The 23,388-nt window shown below is 45.4% G+C and overlaps 1 protein-coding gene across 1 annotated transcript in view; it reads left to right on the top strand.

Annotated features, from left to right (window-relative positions):
* Window positions 1-12,142, top strand: part of PLEKHN1 (pleckstrin homology domain containing N1) — a 69,011-nt gene extending 56,869 nt beyond the window's left edge. The window contains exons 9-16 of the mRNA XM_063145455.1: window positions 444-513; window positions 2,645-2,799; window positions 4,728-4,913; window positions 5,381-5,650; window positions 6,479-6,631; window positions 7,421-7,645; window positions 9,441-9,480; window positions 11,678-12,142. Of these exons, the coding sequence (XP_063001525.1) occupies window positions 444-513; window positions 2,645-2,799; window positions 4,728-4,913; window positions 5,381-5,650; window positions 6,479-6,631; window positions 7,421-7,645; window positions 9,441-9,480; window positions 11,678-11,853 (1,275 nt within the window). The 3' untranslated portion in view covers window positions 11,854-12,142. The remainder of the gene's footprint in view (window positions 1-443; window positions 514-2,644; window positions 2,800-4,727; window positions 4,914-5,380; window positions 5,651-6,478; window positions 6,632-7,420; window positions 7,646-9,440; window positions 9,481-11,677) is intronic.
* Window positions 12,143-23,388: the final 11,246 nt, after the last annotated feature.

Genomic DNA, 23,388 nt, shown 5'->3' with positions numbered 1-23,388 from the left:
TTCTGAAATTTCCTTTTCTATGCAACTGTTAAAGTTAAAGGAGCCGTGTCCTCCTTTTCATATGTTCACCCTATGTATGTATCATTTGTGGCTTAAATAAAAAAAGAGTCAACATTTATAAAGCTTGCTTGCTTAATTGCCTCAGTGCAATTTTTAACTCGCCATAGGCTTTTAGGATGTTTTTTTTAGGATGTTTTAACAATGTATACTATGTTCTTAATCAGTATTTTATACTTACTGTTCTTCCCTGCCTCGATCAAAATGGAGAGGCGAGTAAGAAATAAAATTATTATTATTATTAGGCAAGTGATTGTTCTGAAGCCTGGCTAAACTGTGTTTATTTATTTCAAATATTTATAAGTGTTTTAATTTGGACATGGGACAACTGGCTATGAGTTTAATTTTTCAAGTTTCCTCATTCTGACTTTTTTTTTTACAAACAGGGAGAATTGCCCCTCAACGCGATCCAAGTGCAATTTGAAGAAAACCAGAAAAGCTCTTTTCTAATAGAAGGTATGCAAAAGATTACAAGTGTGGCCATTTCATCCAGTGTTCTAGCAGGAGAGGTTGTCTCTTGGGTGGCTAGTTGAAGACACGGAAGAGGTTAAGTCTCAAAATAGTCTCAAAATAGGCACTGCTTTACAAAGCTGAGCTAGGAATCATAGAATCATAGTAATAATAATAATAATAATAATAATAATAATAATAATAATAATAATACTTATATACCGCCCCCATAGCCAGGGCTCTCTGGGCGGTTTACAGAAATTCTAAAATTAAGATAAAAACGAGTATACAAAATATAAAATTCTAAAACACAGAACATACACACATAAAGCATTAAAAACCGTTAATGAATATTTAGCACAGATCTCGAAAAAGCAGAGGTCAACTCAAAATTACGTATCAGTATCCCAAAGAAAAGGTCTCTAAGCTCTGGAAATGTTCTTGGATTTTTGCTTTATGTATATTTTCTATAGAGTTGGAAGAAGAGTTGGAAGGGGCCTCTAAGGCCATTGAGTCCAACTCCCTGCTCAATGCAGGAATCCACCTTAAAGCATCCCTCACAGATGCTTGTCCAGCTGCCTCTTGAAGGCCTCTAGTGTGGGAGAGCCCACAACCTCCCTAGGTAACTGGTTCCATTGACATACTGCTCTAACAGTCAGGAAGTTTTTCCTGATGTCCAGCCGGAATCTGGCTTCCTGTCACTTGAGCCCGTTATTCTGTGTCCTGCACTCTGGGAGGATCGAGAAGAGATCCTGTCCCTGGAAACAGGGGTTCCAAAGGCGACAAATAAACCGTAACGTTTGAATCGTAACCCAGAACTGGAAACCGTCAGAGGATCTGTAGCTTACTGGTAGAGCTTCTGCTACGTATGCTGAAGGTCCCAGATTCAATCCCCACCATCAGTTATTAATTATTATTATTATTATTATTATTATTATTATTATTATTTATATAGCACCATCAATGTACATGGTGCTGTACAGAGTAAAACAGTAAATAGCAAGACCAAGCAAACTCAACACAAGAAGCAAAATGGCTTTAAGAGAACTTGGTGATGATGCAAAATAAGGATGGCGCTACCATAAAATATTTTTTTACTAAAATTTTAAACAATCCTAGTAAGTATAAAAAGGGAGATTCAGGACAGATAAAAGGAAGGAGTTCCATACACAATGCAGAGTTAAACTAGGGAATTCGCTACCAAAAGATGTAGTGATGGCCACCAATTCGGACAGCTTTAGAAGGAAGTTGGATAAATTCCTGGAGGAGAAGGCTATCCATGGCTACTAGCCCTGATGGCTATGTGCTACCTCCAGTATCAGAGGCAGTAAGCCTATGTGCACCAGTTGCTGGGGAACATGGGTGGGAGGGTGCTCTTGCACCATGTCCTGCTTGTGGGTTTCCCATGGGCAGCTGGTGGGCCGACGTGTGAACAGAGTGCTGAACTAAATGGACCGTTGGCTTGATCCACCAGGGCTCTTCTTGTGCTCTTAGTTATAGAAATATTTGATTATATATAAAAACATATGAAATTATACCCAAACAAAAAACGTAACAGTCCATAAGTTGCTGGTTTCTATAATATAAGAGGCTATACTAGTACATGTAAACTTGTTTCTGACACGTTTCAACCAATAGCCCCTTCATCAGTAGGAAAAAGAATTTTTATTATAACTACAGTGCCGACACCCCCACCTCAAAAAACAACTCCTCAGTTTTATTAGGTTAGTTATCAAAATTCAATCCCCAGGATCTCCAGTTAAAAAAATTGCATAGGAGCAGTACGACAATGGAACCAGTTACCTAGGGAGGTTGTGGGCTCTCCCACACTAGAGGCCTTCAACAGGCAGCCGGACAGACAACCATCTGTCGGGGATGCTTTAGGGTGGATTCCTGCCTTGAGCAGGGGGTTGGACTCGATGGCCTTGTAGGCCCCTTCCAACTCTACTATTCTATGATTCTATGAATCTAATGGGAAAGGCCTTTGAGTCTGAAGACGACTACAAGATAGCTTTGAGCTAGATGAGCAAGTCATGGAACTTCCTAACCATGGTTTAAAGTGGGCTTGCAAACCAGGGTTTGATCCAACACCCTAATAGACCAATCATCATGCAGTTGCGATTTATATTCCTTGCAGGCCGATTAATCAACTCCATTCGGGTGATTTGTCCCAGCTATGAAGATTACCAAGAGTGGCTGTACTGCCTTAAAACAGCCCAATTCCGCAATGCCGACTCATCTCTTTCTGGTTCGGAGAGCTTTTCTGGGCCAAAACCACCACACCTGGCACAGGTAAGATCCTGCACAAGCCTGACGTCTCTTGATTGGGTCATATGTTCATTGTTCGCACCGAACAGTCCTTCGCTTCTCAGATTCAAGGAACGGATGTACTGAATTACCTTGGCTTGCAAGGATGGATTCCCCCACGTTATGGAATTGCAACTCACACCAAATGGTTCGGTGTGAGTTGCAATTTGGGAGACGTATTTGTGGCATGAAAAAAAATCCACCCAGACAGTCAGCTTCTGCATACTCACCCTGCAAAGGAGGTACTTCTTCACACAGTGCAAAAAAAGCAATTGCTATTTTGGGCTGCATTAATAGGAGGATTCCCCTCTATTCTGCACTGGTTAGGCCTCATCTTGAGTATTGTGTCCAGTTCTGGGCTCCACAATTCAAGAAGGACGCAGACAAACTGGAGGGGGTTCAAAGGAGGGCAACGAGGATGATCAGGAGTCTAGAAACAAAGCCCTATGAAGAGAGACTGAAAGAACTGGGGCTGTTTAGCCTGGAGAAGAGAAGGCTGAGGGGAGACATGATAGCACTCTTCAAATACTTGAAAGGTTGTCACACAGAGGAGGGCCAGGATCTCTTCTCGATCCTCCCAGAGTGCAGAACACGGGATAATGGGCTCAAGTTACAGGAAGCCAGATTTCAGTTGGACATCAGGAAAAACTTCCTGACTGTTAGAGCGGTACAGCAACGGAACCAGTTACCTAGGGAGGTTGTGGGCTCTCCCACACTGGAGGGATTCAAGAGGCAGCTGGACAACCACCCGTCAGGTATGCTTTTGGGTGGATTCGTGCGTTGAGCAGGGGGGTTGGACTCGATGGCCTTATAGGCCCCTTCCAACTCTACTATTCTATGATTCTATGATTCTAGTTGAATTGTGGAATTCACTACCACATGATACAGTGTTGGCCACCAACCCTGGGACATTTATTTATTTATTTATTTAAACGTTTGTGTCCTGCCTGATATCACTGGGATCCCAGGGTGGCCTACAGATAAAATCAGAACAATGTAAACAGCTAAAAAAGTATTAAATCGTTAACAAATCAAAACCAGTAGAATTTTTTCAAAAACAACTAAGAGCAATTAAAGACATTGATGGTGCTATATAAATAAATAATAATAATAATAATAAAACTATGCATGACCATGGAGAATTTAGCCCTCAAAGGTGTTGATAAAGAGCCATGTCTTAACTTGGCACTGAAATGAAGCCAGTGCCGGTGCCAATCGGGCTTCCAAGGGAAGGGTGTTCCCCAGCCGGGGTGCCACAGCAGAGAAGGCCCTCTCCCATGTCCCACCATAACGACTTGGGTTACTGGAGGCCTCTATATGGCTCGGGTCCAGGTTATTTGAAAGACCGTATTCTCCCTTATGAGCCTGCCCATGCTTTGAGATCTTCTGGAGAAGCCTTTCTTTCAGTCCCACCATCTTCACAGGCGTGCTTGGTGGGAACATGGGACAGGGCCTTCTCGGTGGCTGCTCCGGTGCTCTGGAACTCTCTTCCCGGGGAAGCTAGGCTGGCTCCCTCCTTGATGGGCTTTCGGAAGCAGGCAAAAACTTGTTTGTTCCAGCAGGCCTTTGGAGAATAATCTGGCCCTCCATCTATGTTAATGTCTTATAATTTTGTTGTGTATTTTAAACGTTTATGGTTTAAGACATACCCCAGTGTATGTTTTAAACTTTGTAAGGCCGCCTTGAGGCCCAGCATTGGGCAAAAGGTGGGATACTACTACTACTACTACTACTACTACTACTACTACTAAGGTTTCTTTGTAGCTGGCCAGGATTTGAACCTGGATCTCCATTACCTGTAGCCCACAGACTCTGTCCTCTGTCCTCTGAACCACACTGGCCCAAAGCTCTAACTTTGCAACATATCATAACCCGAAGTCCTTTCTCTTCCCCACCTACATTTTCTTTGTTAGTTCTCAGGAAGCGGGAGAGGCTCTCTTACCTCTGATGGCCGAACAAATTCCTGGGCCTCTGCAGGCAAGGGACAGGCCTCCACACACCACTCCCAGAACAGCACCGGCTCCCGTTCCGAGAAGCAGTCGTTTGGAGTGATGCCGGAGAACCGGCTGATGGATGACCCTCTGCCTCAACCAGTCCGTGTGAGTAAGGATTTGGGGAAGAGGATGCTTGGGGAGTCGTTTTTACCCTTGATCTTCATGCCCACTCTTTGAGAGGCTTCTTCAAGCCAAAATTACAAATCCCTGATGATGCAAAGGGCCTCTGCAAGGCTCCACTCCCTGCCTCTCAGGAAGAGTAACGCAGCAAGGGAGAGATCAGCCTCTCCCCAAATATCAGCCAGAGAAGGAATGGCTGCAAGGAGCTTGTTTTTTGCCCTTCCCTGCCATAAAGAATATCTATAAGAACTTTGAAACTAGGAACTTGTGCCAGAGCATTGCTTTTTTCCTCCTCCCTCCCCATCCCTTTTCCTTTTGTGCTGTGTCTGTCTTAATATTAATCTTTTTAAGCTGCTCTGGGAGCCTTTTTCTGCTGAAGCGCAGAGTAAAAAAAGTGCTGTAAAGAATGAATGAATGAATGAATGAATGAACTATTTCTCCTGTTATTGCAGTGTCCGGGAAAAACAGTTACCACAAGTATCGGGATACCGAAACCCGAACTGAAAAGAAAAGGAAGCTCTCGGAAGTCCAAAGGGAAATCTGGTCCCCCAGCTCAGCAGCCGCAACCCATCATCCAGGACTCTGAAAGGAGTCATTTCCAACTCATCCCAGGGCATCCAAAAGGAGAAGTGACATCTCCAGTGTATAATGAGCCATACACAGCCCTAGTGAAACCACAACAACACCCTACTATTCCTCCGTTGCATCTGGACATGAACAACGTAAGACAGGGGATGTAACTCAGGGGGAGGACTCCTGGTTTGCATGCAGAAGCCCCCAGGTTCATGTAGTCCTGAATTGTTACAGAGAACATATATTAGAGGCATACAGTTGTTATTTTAGAACTTCAAAGGTGGGTTGAAAGAGAGATTGCTGCTCCTGGTTTACAATCCTTCTGCTTTTTGCCTCTGGTCAAATAGATCTGGCAGGTTTTCAGTATTGTTTCAAAACCTGACTCGCCTATTTGACCAGAGAGGACAGCAGGGTAAAAGGAGGGATGTTATCTGTCTACAGCCGGAGTCCAGTATTGCATGCACTGAGCCCGATCCAGCTAAGGTTAAGACCTTTAAGTCTCATTCATCTCACTGGGAGAGCTAACCAAATTTTGTTGTCTTTCTTGTTGAAACCAAAGGGACTTAAAAATGTGTAACGTTTGGCTGGATTGTTCAATGGAAGTATTTTCCCCAGGTTGCAGTAGCTACGTTGACCTCTTGAGGCCTGCTCTTTCAAAATAACAGCTTAAACTTTTTCACTTAGGATGGGATAATGATTCAGTCCATGGGGGAAATTCGCGCAAATCACAAAAATCGTGAATATTTTGGAAATTTGCACAAATTATGAGATTTTGGAAATTTGCGCAAATTTCGTAATTTGTCCCCATCGAATCTCAAGCTTTCATACATCCCTAGTCTGACTCTGTATTAAGACTTCTTTCAACACTTGTGCAGTGTTTCCAGGATGGAGCTGCACGTGTCCTAACCCTTCCCTGGAACCCATTTCTTTGCAAGAAGCAAGGTTTTGCATTAATGCCTCTCTTATTCCCTCCGCAGTTGAAACAATGGAACTTGCCAAGAAGCCAGAACTGCACAGCGCCCCCAAATGTGGAGCCCTCGCCTCTGTCTTCCTCCCCAATGTATGCCGACCCCTATACACCTAATTCCCCCTCTTCGCACGGGCCAGGGGAATCGAACTTCCTGGAAGAGGTATTTATGTGCATTAAGTTTATGGTAGAACCTCAGAAGTGAGTAACACAGGCGTGCCCAAGCTGCGTACCGTGAGACAGCCGCTAGTGTGAAATGAAAGCCCCCTGCCTCTCCTGGTGGTGGTGCTGCTGGATTTGTCCTCGTTTTCCTTGAACACAAGGCCCAGAGTCCTTGTTTCCAAGGCGTATCGCATTCCCAGAAGCCTCCCGGGGCTGTGATTCAAACTGTAAACAAAGCCCGTACTCCTCTCATGCCTTGTTTTCAAGGAAAATGGCGGGGCGGAGGGTTGTGTGTGTTGCTGCTACCACTGGGGCACCCATTTCAGCAGTAGTGGCAAGGATGGGGTGCAGTTCCTGGGGCATACTGGGAAGGATATGGGCCCCAGACCCCCAGAGGTTCCCCACTTCCAGAAGTGGGGTCAGAGAAAGCTTGTGTTTTTTCTCTTGGATAGGATAGGAAAGGAAAGGAACCTCTTGTGCAAGCACTGAGTCATTACTAACTCTTGGAGGGACGCCAGCTTTCGCTGACGTTTTCTTGGCAGGCCTTATAGCGGGGTGGTTTGCCGTTGCCTTCCCCGGCCGTGATTACCTTTACCCGTACTTATTTTACGGACCTCGGGAGGATGGAAGGCTGAGTTGACCCGAGCCGGCTGCCTGAAACCAGCTTCCGCTGGGATCGAACTCAGGCCGTGGGGAGAGTTTCAGCTGCAGAAACTGCTGCTTTACCACTCTGCGCCACACGAGGCTCATTCTCTTGGATAACTCCAGCAATATTCTGTTTTCTTGAAAGTTGATGAGACGGCACGGGCAGACCGCCTTGGAACCGCACAACGGCTGCCCAGTCATGCCAGTGTCTGTCCCCATCTCCCATCATCCACTGGTGCAGAGCAAGAAGCCCCAGCCCCTACCCAGCAACCACTGGCGAGAGCCAACGGCTGCTCAGAGACGTGGCAACCCCGGCCCTCCCTTCAATTTTTCAATGATGCCTCCTTCAAACACCGATTATTTGACCACGGTGAGTGCAAGACAAGGGCTGTTCAGTGGGCTTGAGTTTTTCCAGCTCTTGGGTTCAAAATAGGATGTCATTTGGGAGAGTGAGAGCCAGCGTGGTGTAGTGGCGAGAGTGCTGGACTGGGATCCGGGAGATCCGGGTTCGAGTCCCCACTCGGCCACGGAATCCCACTGGGTGACTCTGGGCCAGTCACAGACTCTCAGCCCAACCTACCTCACAGGGTTGTTGCTGTGAGGATAAAAATGGGGAGGAGGAGGAGGAGGACCATGTAGGCCGCCTTGGGTTCCTCAGAGTGAAAAAGGCGCGATACAAATGTAATAAAATAAAATGTTTAGTTTGGAGAAGATAAGTTTGAGGGGAAACATGATAGCACTCTTCAAATACTTAAAAGGTTGTCACCCAGAGGAGGGCCAGGATCTCTTCTCGATCCTCCCAGAGTGCAGGACACGGAATAACGGGCTCAAGTTACAGGAAGCCAGATTCCGGCTGGACACCAGGAAAAACTAACTGACTGTTAGAGCAGTACAACAATAGAACCAATGACCTGGAGAAGTCGTGGGCTCCCCCACACTAGAGGCCTTCAAGAGACAGCTGGACAACCATCTGTCAGGGATGCTTTAGGGTGGATTCCTGCCTTGAGCAGGGGTTTGGACTCGATGGCCTTGTGGGCCCCTTCCAACTCTACGATTCTATGATTCTATGAAATAGTTTGCCGTGCTTCTGTAACTGAACAGAACTAATCCATTTCGGGATGGGCAACAAAGGGTAGGGATAATTGGGCTCCTGCCAAGGACCCACACCCTAGCAGGGGCATCCTGAAAAAAGCCCATCTCTTCGCCATTGCAACCTCCTTGTATGCAAGGAGGAGAAGGTGCCAGGGCCGTGGAAGCAATGATGAGAAAGGGGAGGAGGAAAACTGGCAGATGGTGACCGGGGCACTGAGAAGGTGGACTCACTGGGGAAGGGGCATCATGGATGGTGTCTTGCCCAAAGGCCCTCAGAACCTTGACTGATGGGTCTGTGGAGGGCTTTCGGACTGTGGAGGGCGCATTCCCTTGGAGATCATCTGTCGGGGCCCACATGGTGGTGAGTGGTGCTGAAAAGAAAGTGGGGTCAGAGTCTAGAGTGGGTAAGGCCATCCTTCTCCTTCTCCCTCTCTGCCCAGCCTGTTGCTGCAGGAGGGACATAGAATCATAGAGTAGTAGAGTTGGAAGGGGCCTATAAGACCATGAAGTCCACCTTAAAGCATCCCTGATGGATGGCTGTCCAGCTGCATCTTGAATGCCTCTTGTGTGGGACCGCCCTAGGTCATGGGTTCCAGTGTCATACCACTCTAACACTCAGGAAGGTTTCTGGTTTCCTGTCACTTGAGCCCGTTATTCCATGTATCATGACTAGGGCATATCCTCCATGAATTTGGCTAATCCCCCTTTAAAGCCATCCACATGGCTTCAAAGCCATCCAAATGAAGAGGTTCTGGTAGATCACAGTTCTTTGCATGCAGGAGGTCCCAGTTTCGATTCCCGGCCTCTCCAGACAGAGCTCAGAAAGAATCCTGTTCAAAACCTTGGGGAGTTGCTGAAAATCAGTGTTGACAATACTGGGCTAGATAGACGAAGAGTCATTTGTACGATCTGGGTCACACAATCCTCATTGTGTCACCCACGGTCTCCAGGTTGCCAGTTCAAGCCCTGGCTGCCTGGCTTCTGGTTTCGTCCAAGCCCTGTTTCGTGGCTTTTGTAACGTCCGTCTTTGTCTTTCTCTTCTCTCTCCATCCCATCTTCCTCACCCCAAACAGAGCACCTTACCAAGAGATGAATTTTTGATGCCGAATTCAGGTGAGCCCCTCATCTTAGAGATTAGTTTTGTTTGTTTTTTAGATTTCATAGCTGTTTTTATATATCTTTATTTTTTATTTATTTGAAGTTTCATCCTGTTGTTTTCAACCCAGCACTCCAGCCTATCAAGATCACTTTGAAGTTTGTTTCTGTCTTCCAGGGTATTAGCTACCCCACCCAATTTTGTGTCAAATTTGCAGATGACACAGAATTGGGTGGGATAGCTAATACCCTGGAAGAGAGAAACAAACTTCAAAGTGATCTTGATAGGCTGGAGTGCTGGGCTGAAAACAACAGGATGAAATTTAATAGGGATAAATGCCAAGTTCTACATTTAGGGAATAGAAACCAAATGCACAGTTACAAGATGGAGGACACTTGGCTCAGCAATACTACAAACGAGAAGCATCTTGGAATTGTTGTAGATCGAAAGCTGAATATGAGCCAACAGTGCGATATGGCTGCAAGAAAGGCAAGTGCTATTTTGGGCTGCATTAATAGAAGTATAGCTTCCAAATCACGTGAGGTACTGGTTCCTCTCTATTCGGCCCTGGTTAGGCCTCATCTAGAGTATTGCGTCCAGTTCTGGGCTCCACAATTCAAGAAGGACTCAGACAAGCTGGAGCGTGTTCAGAGGAGGGCAACCAGGATGATCAGGGGTCTGGAAACAAAGCCCTATGAAGAGAGACTGAAAGAACTGGGCATGTTTAGCCTGGAGAAGAGAAGATTGAGGGGAGACATGAGAGCACTCTTCAAAGACTTAAAAGGTTGTCACACAGAGGAGGGCTAGGATCTCTTCTCGATCCTCCCAGAGTGCAGGACACGGAATAATGGGCTCAAGTTAAAGGAAGCCAGATTCCAGCTGGACATCAGGAAAAACTTCTTGACTGTTAGAGCAGTGCAACAATGGAGTCAGTTACCTAGGGAGGTTGTGGGCTCTCCCACACTAGAGGCCTTCAAGAGGCAGCTGGACAAGCATCTGTCGGTGATGCTTTAGGGTGGATTCCTGCATTGAGCAGGGGGTTGGACTCGATGGCCTTGTAGGCCCCTTCCAACTCTGCTATTCTATGATTCTATGTACTGTTTTTAATGTGGGATTGTTTAAACTATTTGTATTGTATTTTGTTCTTTTATCTGTTTGTAATTTGCTCAGAGAACATCCGTTATTGGGTGGCTTAAATATATAATAAATAAATAAATCTAATGACTTTTAAAACTTCCCCAGAAGGGAAGAGAGGGGCTTTGATAGATCTCCCTCGAGAGAGAATTCCACAACTGTGGTACCACCACCAAAAAGGCTCTATTCCTGGTGTCTTTGCTAGTAAAAGGCGAGTGAGCAAGGGCTCTGGTAGGTTCATATGGGTGCAAGCATTCTTTAAGCGGCAGCTTCATGTGTTTTTATGGGTACTAAGGGGTAGGGCTTTCTTAGTGGTGGTCCCACACCTTTGGAAGATATATATGGTTTCATCATTGCTGAATTTTTAAAAGAAAAACAACCATGGAGACTCATTTTTTTCCACTCTGCATTTGGGGCTAAAAACCATTAGCTGCCACTGCTTCTGGTACACGTATCTTTGTGTCTGTGTTTAGGGATGTCAGAGAAATCTATTTGGGGGGACTGAGGTCAACGAGATTTCCTTGATTCAACCCTGTTCCCCGATTTCATTCTATTTCGCACTGCAGAGCCCAATTTGGTCTGCAGCGAGTTGCAGATTTTCTATGGTTTTAAATTTGTGCGAATTAGGGGTAAAATTCGCACGAATTCGCGCACATCGCAGAGATTTCGGCCGCAATTGATGCAAATCACACAAATGCGTGTAAATTTCAGCCGCAATGTGCGGAAATCTCTGTTTGTGCAAATTATAGCTTAGCACACCAACACTCACAAAAATACACAAATCGTTCCCAGAGTTAAGGGAAAAAACTGTGGTTCAGCCCAAAACCGCAAACCGACTTGGACATGCCGCAGAACTCCCTAGAGCCAAAATAAAATTGGTTTTCCCAATGATGGACATCTCTGTGTTTAATTTTCTAGTATTGTAACCTCCCATGAGAGGGCAGTGGGCCCTGAAAGGTGGATTAAAAAATTACTTAAATAAATAATAACAAATACAAAAATGCTAATATTTATATAAATATTAATAATACTATTAATACGTGAAATAATATTAATATTTCGATCCCCCGGCACTTATAGACGAAAGCATTGGAACGTACGACCTGCCGGAAAGCGGACGGGAACGGCTAGGCTCTGCGTATCATGATTATGCTGAGCTCCAAAGTTTCCAGAGTGACTTCAGTTACGACAACATTTGGGATACGGAGGCGAAGCAGCCGGCAAGTGTCCCTGACAATGAGATCTACGACTGCTAAGGGAGGTTGACTTGAACCACTGAGGAGGGGAATGGAGCATGCTGGGAAAAGACACGCCTCCCCAGTGCTCTGCTTCTGAGCTAGATGATGTACAGATTGGACAATGAGCGCCTGGCTACCCACGTGTTTCCCCTAGTTTGCTCTGGAAGGCTTCTCTTTTCGCAGGGAAGACTATGGCTTCCCCAACGATTTCTGGAGACCCTTTCGCCCCCTGTTACTTCAGTTTCTGGTGTGGTGCTATTCCAAATTGGTGCGAAAAAGGAGTCTGAAATTCCAGGGAGAATCCACACACCCCCAATGCCGTCCCGTGCCCCCCACTCCATTCATTGTACCTACATTTACGGATGTGTAACTGCGACCCGGGACTCTTATGAAGAATCACCTGCGTCTGTCCTGCCTGCGTTTGGCGGTAGGGTGAGGCCCAGTTTTTGCATCTGATCGATGGATCTTGCTCTTCTCGTACGCAAGAAGGAAAACCATTCCCCTAGCCAAGACGCTCAAGAGACTGTGTTTTGAAGTCTGTAACTCAAGTCTGTAACTCAATTCAAAGGCTTCAATACCAGGCACTGAGAAGTATTGAAGGGTAAGAAGAGGAACGAATCTTGTGTGGCTGAATTCGCTGGCCCTGCAGTATTAGGAATTTGGGAATGCGAGAAAGCAGGGTTTTGTTTGTTCAAAAACGAAACACGGGGAAATCTCTGGTAGCCAAGGGCACTGGATTCTGTGACGATGGGCCCAAATGGACAACATTGCAAGCAATTCCGACTCGATATCAAATGAGGATGTGTCAATGGGGGCGTAATTTGAAAACGATACATTAAATTCCTCCGCTCAAAGGGGGCGCGCGTGCATGCGCAGCGGGAAATGGGGCCTCTTGGCCGATAACCAGTTTGGGGGTGTTTGGGGGAGTGTGTGCAGAAAGTGTTTCGGTCCCCATGGATGGAGAGGCTCCGGAGGTGTTTTTTTTGGGGGGTGGGGGGCGGTTGGGGGATAGTCCTTGCCTGCCTGGACCCTTCTGGAAGTGGGTCCCACTGACACATGCGCTGACACCCATGTGGATATGTCTTATTCATCCCTTCAATAAAAGGTGGGATTAGACCCTACTCCAGATTTCTTGGACTACAACTCCCAGGATCCCCTAGCCAGCATAGTTGTAGTCCAGGTTTGTTGGACTACAACTCACAGGATCCCCTTGCCGGCATAGGATCCTGGGAGTTGTAGTCCAACACGTCTGGAGGACTCCAGGTTGAGAGAATGCTGGATTAGGCGATCCCAAAACCAGTGCTCAATTGAATAGGTCTCGGGCTGAAGGAGTCACTGGTCTACAGTCAGCTGGAGCGTTTTATGGCTGACGGGAGACTTGATTCTGTAGTTCCCAAGTCCCAAACATCCAGGAGCCTGTCCTCTCTCCCCGGCCCATGCCCAGTTTTAAAGGGAAATCACCATTCCCACCCCAACCTGCTCTTGCGCCATCAAACTTTGGTGGCAAAGCTGACAGAGCTGTGGAGGCCACAAAACCATCTGGGTGTGTACATGTGGTTCAGGTTCCACATCAGGACAGTGCCTGGTGTGTCTTCGTTACTTGAAATATATCATTTTAAACATCCAGCATCCGGCAAAGTTTACATGTAGCTTTTTTCGTTTTGTTTGATATTCTATTTAATATGTAAATGTGGGTGTCTTCGGGCAGCGGGGGAGAGAGAGGAGTAAAATAAATAAATAAATCCTATTTAATTTTGTAACTGCGGAGTGTTCCAGGAACCGCTGCTGTTTTCCAGCAGGTCCGGCGTGAAACTGACCTAGAGAGGGCTGTTGCTGTACGACGCTTTAATTCTGGATCTCCTTTTTTATGGGGAGGTTTGGATCTAGTGACAGAGCAGGAGAGGTTTACATAGCAAAAACTTGGGTGGGTGTTGGAAGGTACATGACTGAGGCTGTGGCGGTATTCGAACCGGGTTCAGTTGTATTTTGGGGAGAGTGTGTGTGTGTGTATGTGTGTGTGTTTCTAAGGGAAGTGGTTGTAGCAAGGTTGCAAATGTATAGAATTTACATAGTGTACAGTATCTCTTGACAATTGCTTTGAAGACCAGACTCCTAATAAAGTTAATATATCTAAAGAGTTCCAGTGTTTTTCTCCTTGCTTTCACTCGGGGTGTGTTTGTATGAAATTTTGATTATGCTCCAGGAACTATGACCGTCTGAAAACACTTTTGAGGTACCGTCATGCCTTCCCTTCCTATTGTTCGTATGGAATCACAGGGCCATTTAGTCCAAACCCCTATGAGTTGTCAAAACGGAGAGCATGCTATGCTGAAAAAGAGTATACTGATTTGATTAAAATATGCATATGCATAGTTAAACTGTGGAACTCACTACCACAAGATGTAGCGATGGCCACCCATTTGGATGGCTTTAAAGGGGGGTTGGATAAATTCCTGGAGGAGAAGGCTATCAAGGGCTACTAGCCCTGATGGCTAAGTGCAGCAGTAAGCCTGTGTGCACCAGTTGCTGGGGAACATGGGTAGGAGGGTGCTGTTGCACTCATGTCCTGCTTGTGGGTCCCTGGTCAACATATGGTTGGCCACTGTGTGAACCGAGTGCTGGATGGGATGGACCTCAATTCAAGAAGGACGCAGACAAGCTGGAGCATGTTCAGAGGAGGGCAACCAGGATGATCAGAGGTCTGGAAACAAAGCCCTATGAAGAGAGACTGAAAGAACTGGGCAGGCTTAGCCTGGAGAAGAGAAGATTGAGGGGAGACATGAGAGCACTATTCAAATACTTGAAAGGTTGTCACACAGAGGAGGGCCAGGATCTCTTCTCGATCATCCCAGAGTGCAGGACATGGAATCACGGGCTCAAGTGACAGGAAGCCAGATTCCGGCTGGACATCAGGAAAAACTTCCTGACTGCTAGAGCAGTACGACAATGGAATCAGTTGCCTGGTGAGGTTGTGAGCTCTCCCACACTAGAGGCCTTCAAGAGGCAGCTGGACAACCATCTGTCAGGGATGCTTTAGGGTGGATTCCTGCACTGAGCAGGGGGTTGGACTCGATGGCCTTATAGGCCCCTTCCAACTCTGCTGTTCTATGATTCTATGATTCTATGACCTTTGGTCTGATCCAGCAGGGCTCTTCTCTTAGGTTCTTAACTGCTCTTTTCATTTGGTTTTGTTTATTTATTTATTAAGTACAATATTTATATACTGCATCCCCAGAAGCCTCCCGGGGCTGTGATTTATAGATTTTTAAAGGCAAAATAAAAGGCGAACTGTGAACCGTAGCTGGCCATTAAGGAAAGGGTTCCTTGAACCACGACGTTTTGCCTTGGTGCATAAAATGCATCCCTTGCCTGCATCGAAAAATCCATTCTTTATGAAGCGTTGCACATTTCTAACAGATGGAGATCTCTGGGGATCTTCCTGCTGGGCTTGAATCGAGTCCTGCCACGAACGCGCGGACTTTTCAGTGGAAGGGAGAGTTTCTGCACCATATCGTGCCGGCTGAATTCAGGCACATTTTAGTCAGCCGGTCTTCGTTCAGTCACATACAAACCACTTATCTCGAAGCAAACTTTCTAAGGCACTTATCCAAGGATGGGATGTGTGGCAAGCTAGGCTTTTCAGGTTGTTTTCTTACTAAATCCCCTGTGCTTTGTCACTATCTGCCAGAAGATCCAAATATTTCAACCTTTTTTCCTTACAAGGATCTTTCCTGTAGCCTGACGGGAAACAGCCAGATCCAAATAACGCAAGAAGTCAAAGTTATCTCTGCAATCATATCCTTGGCTGCTGTTTTTACATTTGCTGCTTGGTTTCCCGCTCTCATCATATTCATTAAGGGCTACTACTACTACTACTAATAATAATAATAATAATAATAATAATAATGCCAAACAGGATCAAGTTATAGCAACCAAGAACTACCAAAACTATATCATAACAGATAACAGTGTCACAACAGATTTATGTAGGAAACATCATCAATTCCAAGATACAACAGACCATGTAACAGGAGGATGTAAAATTCTGGCAGGAATGGACTGTTTGGACAAACACAATACAGCTGCAAAAATAATTTGACAACTGGCCATCAAATTCAACGCCATCAAACCACCTGCACCATACTATACATCCTAACCTGAAACAACCTTGGAAAATGCAGATCATAAAATATACTGGGCAGAGTAATTCATACGGGCAAAACAATACCTTGCAACCGACCAGACATAAGTTATAGACAACAGAGAAAAACACACTTACCTCATCAACATAGCAATATCTAATGACAAAATGTTGTAGAAAAGGAAGAGGAAAAGAGAGAAAAATATACACCACTGGCTATGGAATTTAAAGAACTACGGCAACAAGAAAAAGGCACATCAGTCGAAAATCTTTAAAAACTGGGCCTACCAAAATACATCCATACCAACATCCAGAAAGCAGTCCTAACTTAAAACATGTTTGATAGGAAATTTCTGAATCAGTAAAATCCCCCATTCCCAGAGGTTAGGGGGGGGGGAAATCCACATTTTGATATTACTTCCCTTGGTTTGGGATGTATTGTGTCCATGTATGTATATGTATGGGTGTCATGCTGTGCCTGAATGGCCGTACTCCACAGCTATGAAAACTTTACTGCTAAATGGTACCAATTTCATGATGGAGGTGGTCGCTCCTGGCTCTAGGGCTGCTCTGATGCAGTGCCGGCTCCAGGTTTTAAGCAAGATATTCTCAGTGGGGGCCCTCTTCAACGCCTCCTCCCATATGTACCTGCCCGGACCCTAAGGTCATCCTCAGGGGTCCTTCTCCCCAAAGGAAGTGAGGCAGGTGGCTACCAGGAGCAGGGCCTTCTCTGCTGTGGCACCCCGGCTGTGGAATGAGCTCCCTAAGGAGGTTCGCTTGGCACCTACGTTATATGCTTTTAGACACCAGGTGAAGACCTTTTTATTCTCCCAGCATTTTAACAGTCTATAAATAAATTTTAACTTGGTGTTTTAAATTTGTAATTTTGCATTGCTGCTGTTTTTATCTGGTTGAGCTTTTATATTGTATTTTATATTATGGTTTTATACTGTTGTTTTATACTTTGAATGTTTTTAATTTTTGTGAACTGCCCAGAGAGCTCCGGCTATTGGGCGGTATAGAAATGTAATAAATAAATAAATAAATCAGGGCTGCGATTTTGAGGAGGGCTTCTCTGAGTCCCCTTGGTAGAGGCAAAGAGGGACCCTTCGGTAAAGATTTGTTACAAAGTAGCTCTCCTCTTCAACATAATCAACTTTGTTATCGATGGTCTTTCACGTTGCTTTTCTGCCATCGGGGACATTTGTGGACTTTTTAAATTTTTGTGGCACTTTAAGCAGTTAGATGAGAATGAGTTGTCACAAAAAGCTAATCAGTTTCAGCTGCGATACCCAAGTCATAGTTCAACTGACATTCAGAGTGAAGTACTTCTCATTAAAAAAATTTTTTGATGTGAATTTCAAACTCGATGCTGTTTCACCGAAGGAAATTTATGGTCAAACATTGAACTTGAGATTGGACAATATTTTCCCAAATGTCCCTATTGCGTTGTGCATTTTTGTCATTGCAAGCAACAGTGGCCTCTAATGAGAGGAGTTTCAGAGCCCTTAAACAAATCAAGTCATACTTTTGGCCTGCAATGGTGTAAGAACATTTGAATGGATTAGCAGTTTTGAACATTAACATTGACAAGGCAAAGTTGCTTGGTTTTTCTGTTGTTGTTGATGATGAATTTGCCCAAAGAAAAGCACGTAAAGTAGGGTGACCATATGAAAAGGAGGACAGGGCTCCTGTATCTTTAACTGTTGCATAGAAAAGGGAATTTCAGCAGGTGCCATTTGTATATATGGAGAACCTGGTGAAATTCCCTCTTCATCACAACAGTTAAAGCTGCAGGAGCTCTACTAGAGTGACCAGATTTAAAAGAGGGCAGGGCTCCTGAAGCTTTTACTGGTGTGACGAAGAGGAAATTTCCCCAGGTTCTCCATATATACAAATGACACCTGCAGAAATTCCCTTTTCAATACAAGTGTTAAAGATACAGGAGCCCCGTCCTCTTTTTCATAGGGTCACCCTCCGTAAAGCATTTCTGAACGTGAAGAAGTGATGTCTTATATACATCTTGAATAAAAGTGCTTGCCATTACCTTTTTTAAAAATAAATCGTTCTAGTTCATATGTATTTAGAACTGATTAAAAAATACTTAATGAGCAGTTTGAAATGGGGCCTACGTTTCCCATCCGTCCCAGGTCTATTAGCAGCTTTGCTGGCCCCTGACCGCCATGGTCACCAGCTGCTTTTTCTCATCATGGCTACCACTTGCTACCCTAATAAGCAGAGGAGCAAGGAGCAAAGAGGCCATGGCATCTCCTGTTCCTCTTCTCACCACCACCGTTGTCTGGGCCAGAGCGAGAGGCAGGTGGAACAAGCAGACTGCAATGATGAAAATAGGGAGAAAGTCCAGGAGGCCCTTGCAAGTGGGCCCCTGCTGGGATGCGGGACCTTGGCAAAGGCCCAACCATGCCTACTCTTGACACCAGGCATTGGCTCTTGCTAAACTCGGGCGTTTCAAATTGCTATTGAATATCAAAGTGCTTCACAGCTCCAACTCACGCCTACAGTGGAGGCCTAAATTTGTGGCATGACATGGCTGGCTGGAACTCCTCCCTGTCCTAATAAGTACAGGGGAGGCAACAGATTCCCACGCGGAGGCAGAGGAGAAATTCAAAGGTGCACAGACTTGCTGGGGGAAACCTAACACCATGGGGCTGTGTTTGCAGGTCACCTAGCTATGTCTCCCTAGTATATCTCCTACAATCTGGCTTTTGGGTGGGAGGAGGTAGGTTTTAGAAGCAGGGCTTCATGCAGATGGAAGTAGGTTCAAACGTTAGTGCCCTTAGCATGGCATCACCCTTGCTTAAATAAGCTCCTATGTAACTTTACATACAATCAACCTTGCATTTAAGCACTCACCTGGTACCCATAGGAGAGAAGGCATGGGGTGCAGGTGAATGAGCGAGATGGCAGAAGTGCTTCATATAGAAAAGCAAGTCAGGGGTCTGGAAAGCAAAAAGCAAAATCAGGGGTCTGGAAAGAAAGCCCTATGAGGAGAGACTGAGAGAACTGGGCATGTTTAGCCTTGAGGAGAGAAGGCTGAGGGGAGACATGAGAGCCCTCTTCGAGTCCTTGAAAGGTGGTCACACAGAGGAGAGCCAGGATCTCTCCTCGATCATCCCAGAGTGCAGGACACAGAATCATGGGTTCAAGTGACAGGAAGCCAGATTCTGGATGGACAGCAGGAAAAACTTCCTGGCTGTTAGAGCAGTACGACAATGGAACCAGTTACCTAGGGAGGTTGTGGGCTCTCCCACCCTAGAGGCAGTCAAGAGGCAGCTGGACAACCCTCTGTCAGGGATGCTTTAAGGTGGATTCCTGCATTGAGCAGGGGGTTGGACTCGATGGCCTTGTAGGCCCCTTCCAACTCTACTGTTCTATGATTCTATGATACTGTAACACACTCTACGTGGGGCTGCCTTTATAGAGTGCTTTAAAGTGGATTCCTGCCTTGAGCAGGGTGTTGGACTCCATGGCCCTAGAGGCCCCTTCCAACTCTACGATTCTATGATTCAAGAATGAGGAGAAATTTAGAGGGGACATTGGTGCAGAGCTCCTGCACTTCAAAATTTACCACTACACAACTGCACACACACACACACACACACACACACACACACACACACACACAGAGAGAGGCGTACAATCTATTGAGGTTGCTCAGTCATCACCAACCTTCAGCGTTTAATTTCCGGAGCACTTTGGAGAGAAGCTGTTGGCACGGACTGTGAACTGAAACTTTGGGACAATGATGGCCCAAAGAGCACCTGCCTGACTTTTTCATTCACTTGGCAGTAAAGTTGCTGTCAGATGCTGGATGAGGGCAATGCTCAGTGCCCCCTTGGCCCCTCTAAATGCCAGCCAACGGCGTTCGCCTTGGCTGGATTCACACAAAAATGATTGGAGATAAACCCATCAAGGTCACGGCTGGTATAGCACGGAGAAGTTCTGTTGACAGGGGTTAAGAATACCAACGAAAAGGCATGCATCTTGCAGGGAAACTCTGTCTCTCTTCACTCCAGATAGTTGCGGCTGGGAGAGAAAGAGTTCAACTCCGTCCGGCTGCCCTGCATAGTCAGAGGCTGTTCAGGCTTCCTCTCTACTGTCAGCTACATAACAAAAAAGGGAACAGACCATTTCTGTTGACAGAGCAACACATATTGGGATCTTCTTCACTAGAGGCCTTTGAGCAGAGACCGGGCAGCCATCTGACTCAGATGCTGTAGTTGCATTGTACATTGTACAGCCTGCATTGAGCAGGGGGTTGGATTAGATGACCTTTGAGGACCCTTCCAATACTATGACTCCATGGGAAAAATAATGCACATTAATTGCATTCACGTCTAGCTGGATTAACATTTTAAGCCTTGCCCGAGAAGCCCAGAGGCAGAGAGTGGGTTCCCACAACCCACTAACCCACACTCAGTGATTGAATGTGGGTTGTGAACCATGGGTTAGTGTGTTGTCTGAACTCAGGACATTTTCTCTTGGGTGGCTTGTTAACCATACAATGGGGCTTATTTTTCTTCAAACAAGCCCCCTTGAGAACCCATGGTTTGTTGTTGGGCTGTTCAGGGTGGTTAACGAACCACCTTGCGGAAAATTATTATTATTTCTCTTTTCTCTCTCGTGGCGGTTTTTCTAGATGAACATGACGGGCTTTGCCAAGTCATGCTCTCCTTTACTGAGTCAGGAATTTCCTGACTATTGAACATGTTTTAAGTCGGACTGCTTTCGGGATGTTGGTGTGGATGTATTTTGGGAGGCCCAGTTTCTGAAGGTTTGTCTATAAATTTTTTTGATGTGATGCCGGTGTCTGATGTGACCAACAGAATAATTGTAAACTTTTCCAGTTGCCGTCATTCTTTAACTTCCATAATCAATGGTGTATAGTCTTCTCTGTTTACCTCTTCCTTTTCTACAATACTTTTGTCATTAGGTATTGCTATGTCAATGAAGTAAGTGTTTTTTTTCTTTTTTGATTATTATTATTATTATTATTATTATTATTATTATTATTATTATTATTATTAGGGTCTGGCGCGTTCGGGGAGACGATAAGGCGGCGTGCTGGCTTCGAAAGTTTGCAGAAGGGCGCTTCCGCCTAGCAACGCTTCATGCCTGAGAAAATGAGTCGGGCCGGCTAGAAGACTCTGACCCGGGCGGGGTGTCCCGGCCAAGCGGGAAGGTTCAGCCATGCAGGAAAGCACCCGTTTTGCTTCGTCAGGAGATGATGATGTTAAAATATGGGATTCTTCATCCATAACTGTGGTGGACCAGTTCAGGCCCCACACTTCCTCGCATCCAGTTAGCTCTGTATGCTGGGGTAGCAACAATAATTTTCTGGTCACTGCATCTGCTCTTGGTGATGAAATAGTTATTTCAAACTGGAAAGGTAATCCAGTTCCGCTCTTTGAACTAGCTGAAGGGGCAAACATGTATAAGTTTGAGTTCAAATTCAATGTATATTGCAAGTGGAGGCACTGATAGTACTGTTAATATCTGGGATTTAAAACATAGAAAACTTCACCGAACTCTTAAGGATCACAAAGATGAAATAACTTGTGTGTCATTTAAAATATTATTATTATTATTATTATTATTGTTGTTGTTGTTGTTGTTGCATTTATATCCCACTTTTTTTCATCTAAGGAACCCAAGGTGGCATACATAATCCTCCTCCTTTCCCTTTTATCCTCACAAAACAACCCTGCGAGGTAGGTTTGGCTGAGATTCTGTGGGTTTCCATAGCCAAGTGAGGACTAGTGCCCAGATCTCCTGACTCCAAGTCCAACACTTTAGCCACTGTACCACACTGGCTCTCACTACACCACACTGGAAAATGTCCTGGGTTCAGACAACACGCCAACCCATGGTTCAACAAACTTCCATGGTTCAACAGCAACCCACACTCAACCACGGAGTGTGGCTTAGTGGTTTGTGTGAAAGTAAACCCCTCAAATTTCAGGTCAACTTGGAGAGCCGTCAGCCCTTCTTTGAAAGGTCAAGGGAATAAAGTTTATTCAATAAATAAATAAAAGGGCTTCTAGACAAGCTGGGACTGGTCTTTCCCTGTTGGTTCTTTGCTGCTTCAACAAGCCCAGCAGAAACTCCTGGGATTTATCTCCTTTTGCTGGCTGCGTTTCCCGATACTCCGCTCACTCGTTCTCTGGCAGGGTTCAAGATTTCATCTGGATCTGGTCACGAGGTGGGCGGTTGCCATCTCAGCCCTCATGGAACTATATTTTGCCTGCCTTGATTATTTTCCTGGTTCAGACCGAAGCAGCAATCACGCAAAGTAAGTGTCACTCTGATAAGATCTCCATAAAAGTATCTCTGGCTTTCTGTTTCCCGTGAAACAGGGAGGACTGGAGTCCTTTCCCTCCCGCCCCCAGGACCTGGTTGCAAAAAGAAATTGAAGTAATTCCAACTGTTCCGATTAGTTCCAAGGTAGGGTGGCCGGCTGTTTTTTCTGTTAGGGCTCCTGTGCTTTTAACAGCTGCATGCCAGTAGAAATTAAGTGGAGAAAGCACAGTCCCGCGTAAGGATGCAGCAACAGGGATGAGTTACTTGGCTCCTGGAGTGATACGGTTATTTTCTTATTTATTACATTTATTCCTCGCTTTTCCTCCAAAGATCTCAAGGTGGCATGCATGCCCCCTCCGATTTCACCCTCACAACAAACCTGTGAGGTAGGTTAGACTGAAAGAGAATGACTGACCCACCCACCCAGGGAGTTTCATGGCTGGCTGGGGATTTGAACCCAGATCTCCCCATATCAAGCCTGATACTCTTAACCACTAGACCACACTGGTTAATCTTTTCAAAAAATGGCTATGAATAGATTGGGAATTCACCAACAGAGGCTAAAATAAAAATACAGTTCTGTTCAGATGTTAGCACTAACCACGCAATCACAGGCTTATTGTACATGGACTGGGTGCTTCTCACTGTTCATTTACCTATCATAATATCACCTTCAGAGGCTGTCATCCAGGTGTCCTCGACAAATGAGTTGAAGTGGCTGGCCACGAGAAAGAGGGCCTTTTCAGTGGTGGCACCCTATTTGTGGAATGTTCTCCCCAGAGAGGCCCTCCTGGTGCCTACGTTATGCTTTTCCTCGCCAAGCAAATACCTTTTTATTCCCCCAGGCATTTTAAGATGTGCATTTAGTATCCCTGCTGCTGGTTTTATGAAGTTGTCATGGTCTGATCCTTTGCTGTTGATTTTATCTTGGTTTCATTTATCCTGTTGGGCAGTTTAAAAGTACAGTAAATAAATGAGATAAAACCCCATTGTATGCAAATGTGTATTGTTTACTTGCTTGTGCAGTTCAACCAGTTATGCACAACCAGTTATGCTTGGATCCTAGTTGATATCACAGAAGAATTGGTTTG

This window comes from Elgaria multicarinata, chromosome 20 (genome assembly GCF_023053635.1).
Source record: "Elgaria multicarinata webbii isolate HBS135686 ecotype San Diego chromosome 20, rElgMul1.1.pri, whole genome shotgun sequence".
Lineage (NCBI taxonomy): Eukaryota > Metazoa > Chordata > Lepidosauria > Squamata > Anguidae > Elgaria > Elgaria multicarinata.
Note: the sequence above shows the minus strand (reverse complement) of the source record. Positions and strands in the feature narration are given on the sequence as shown.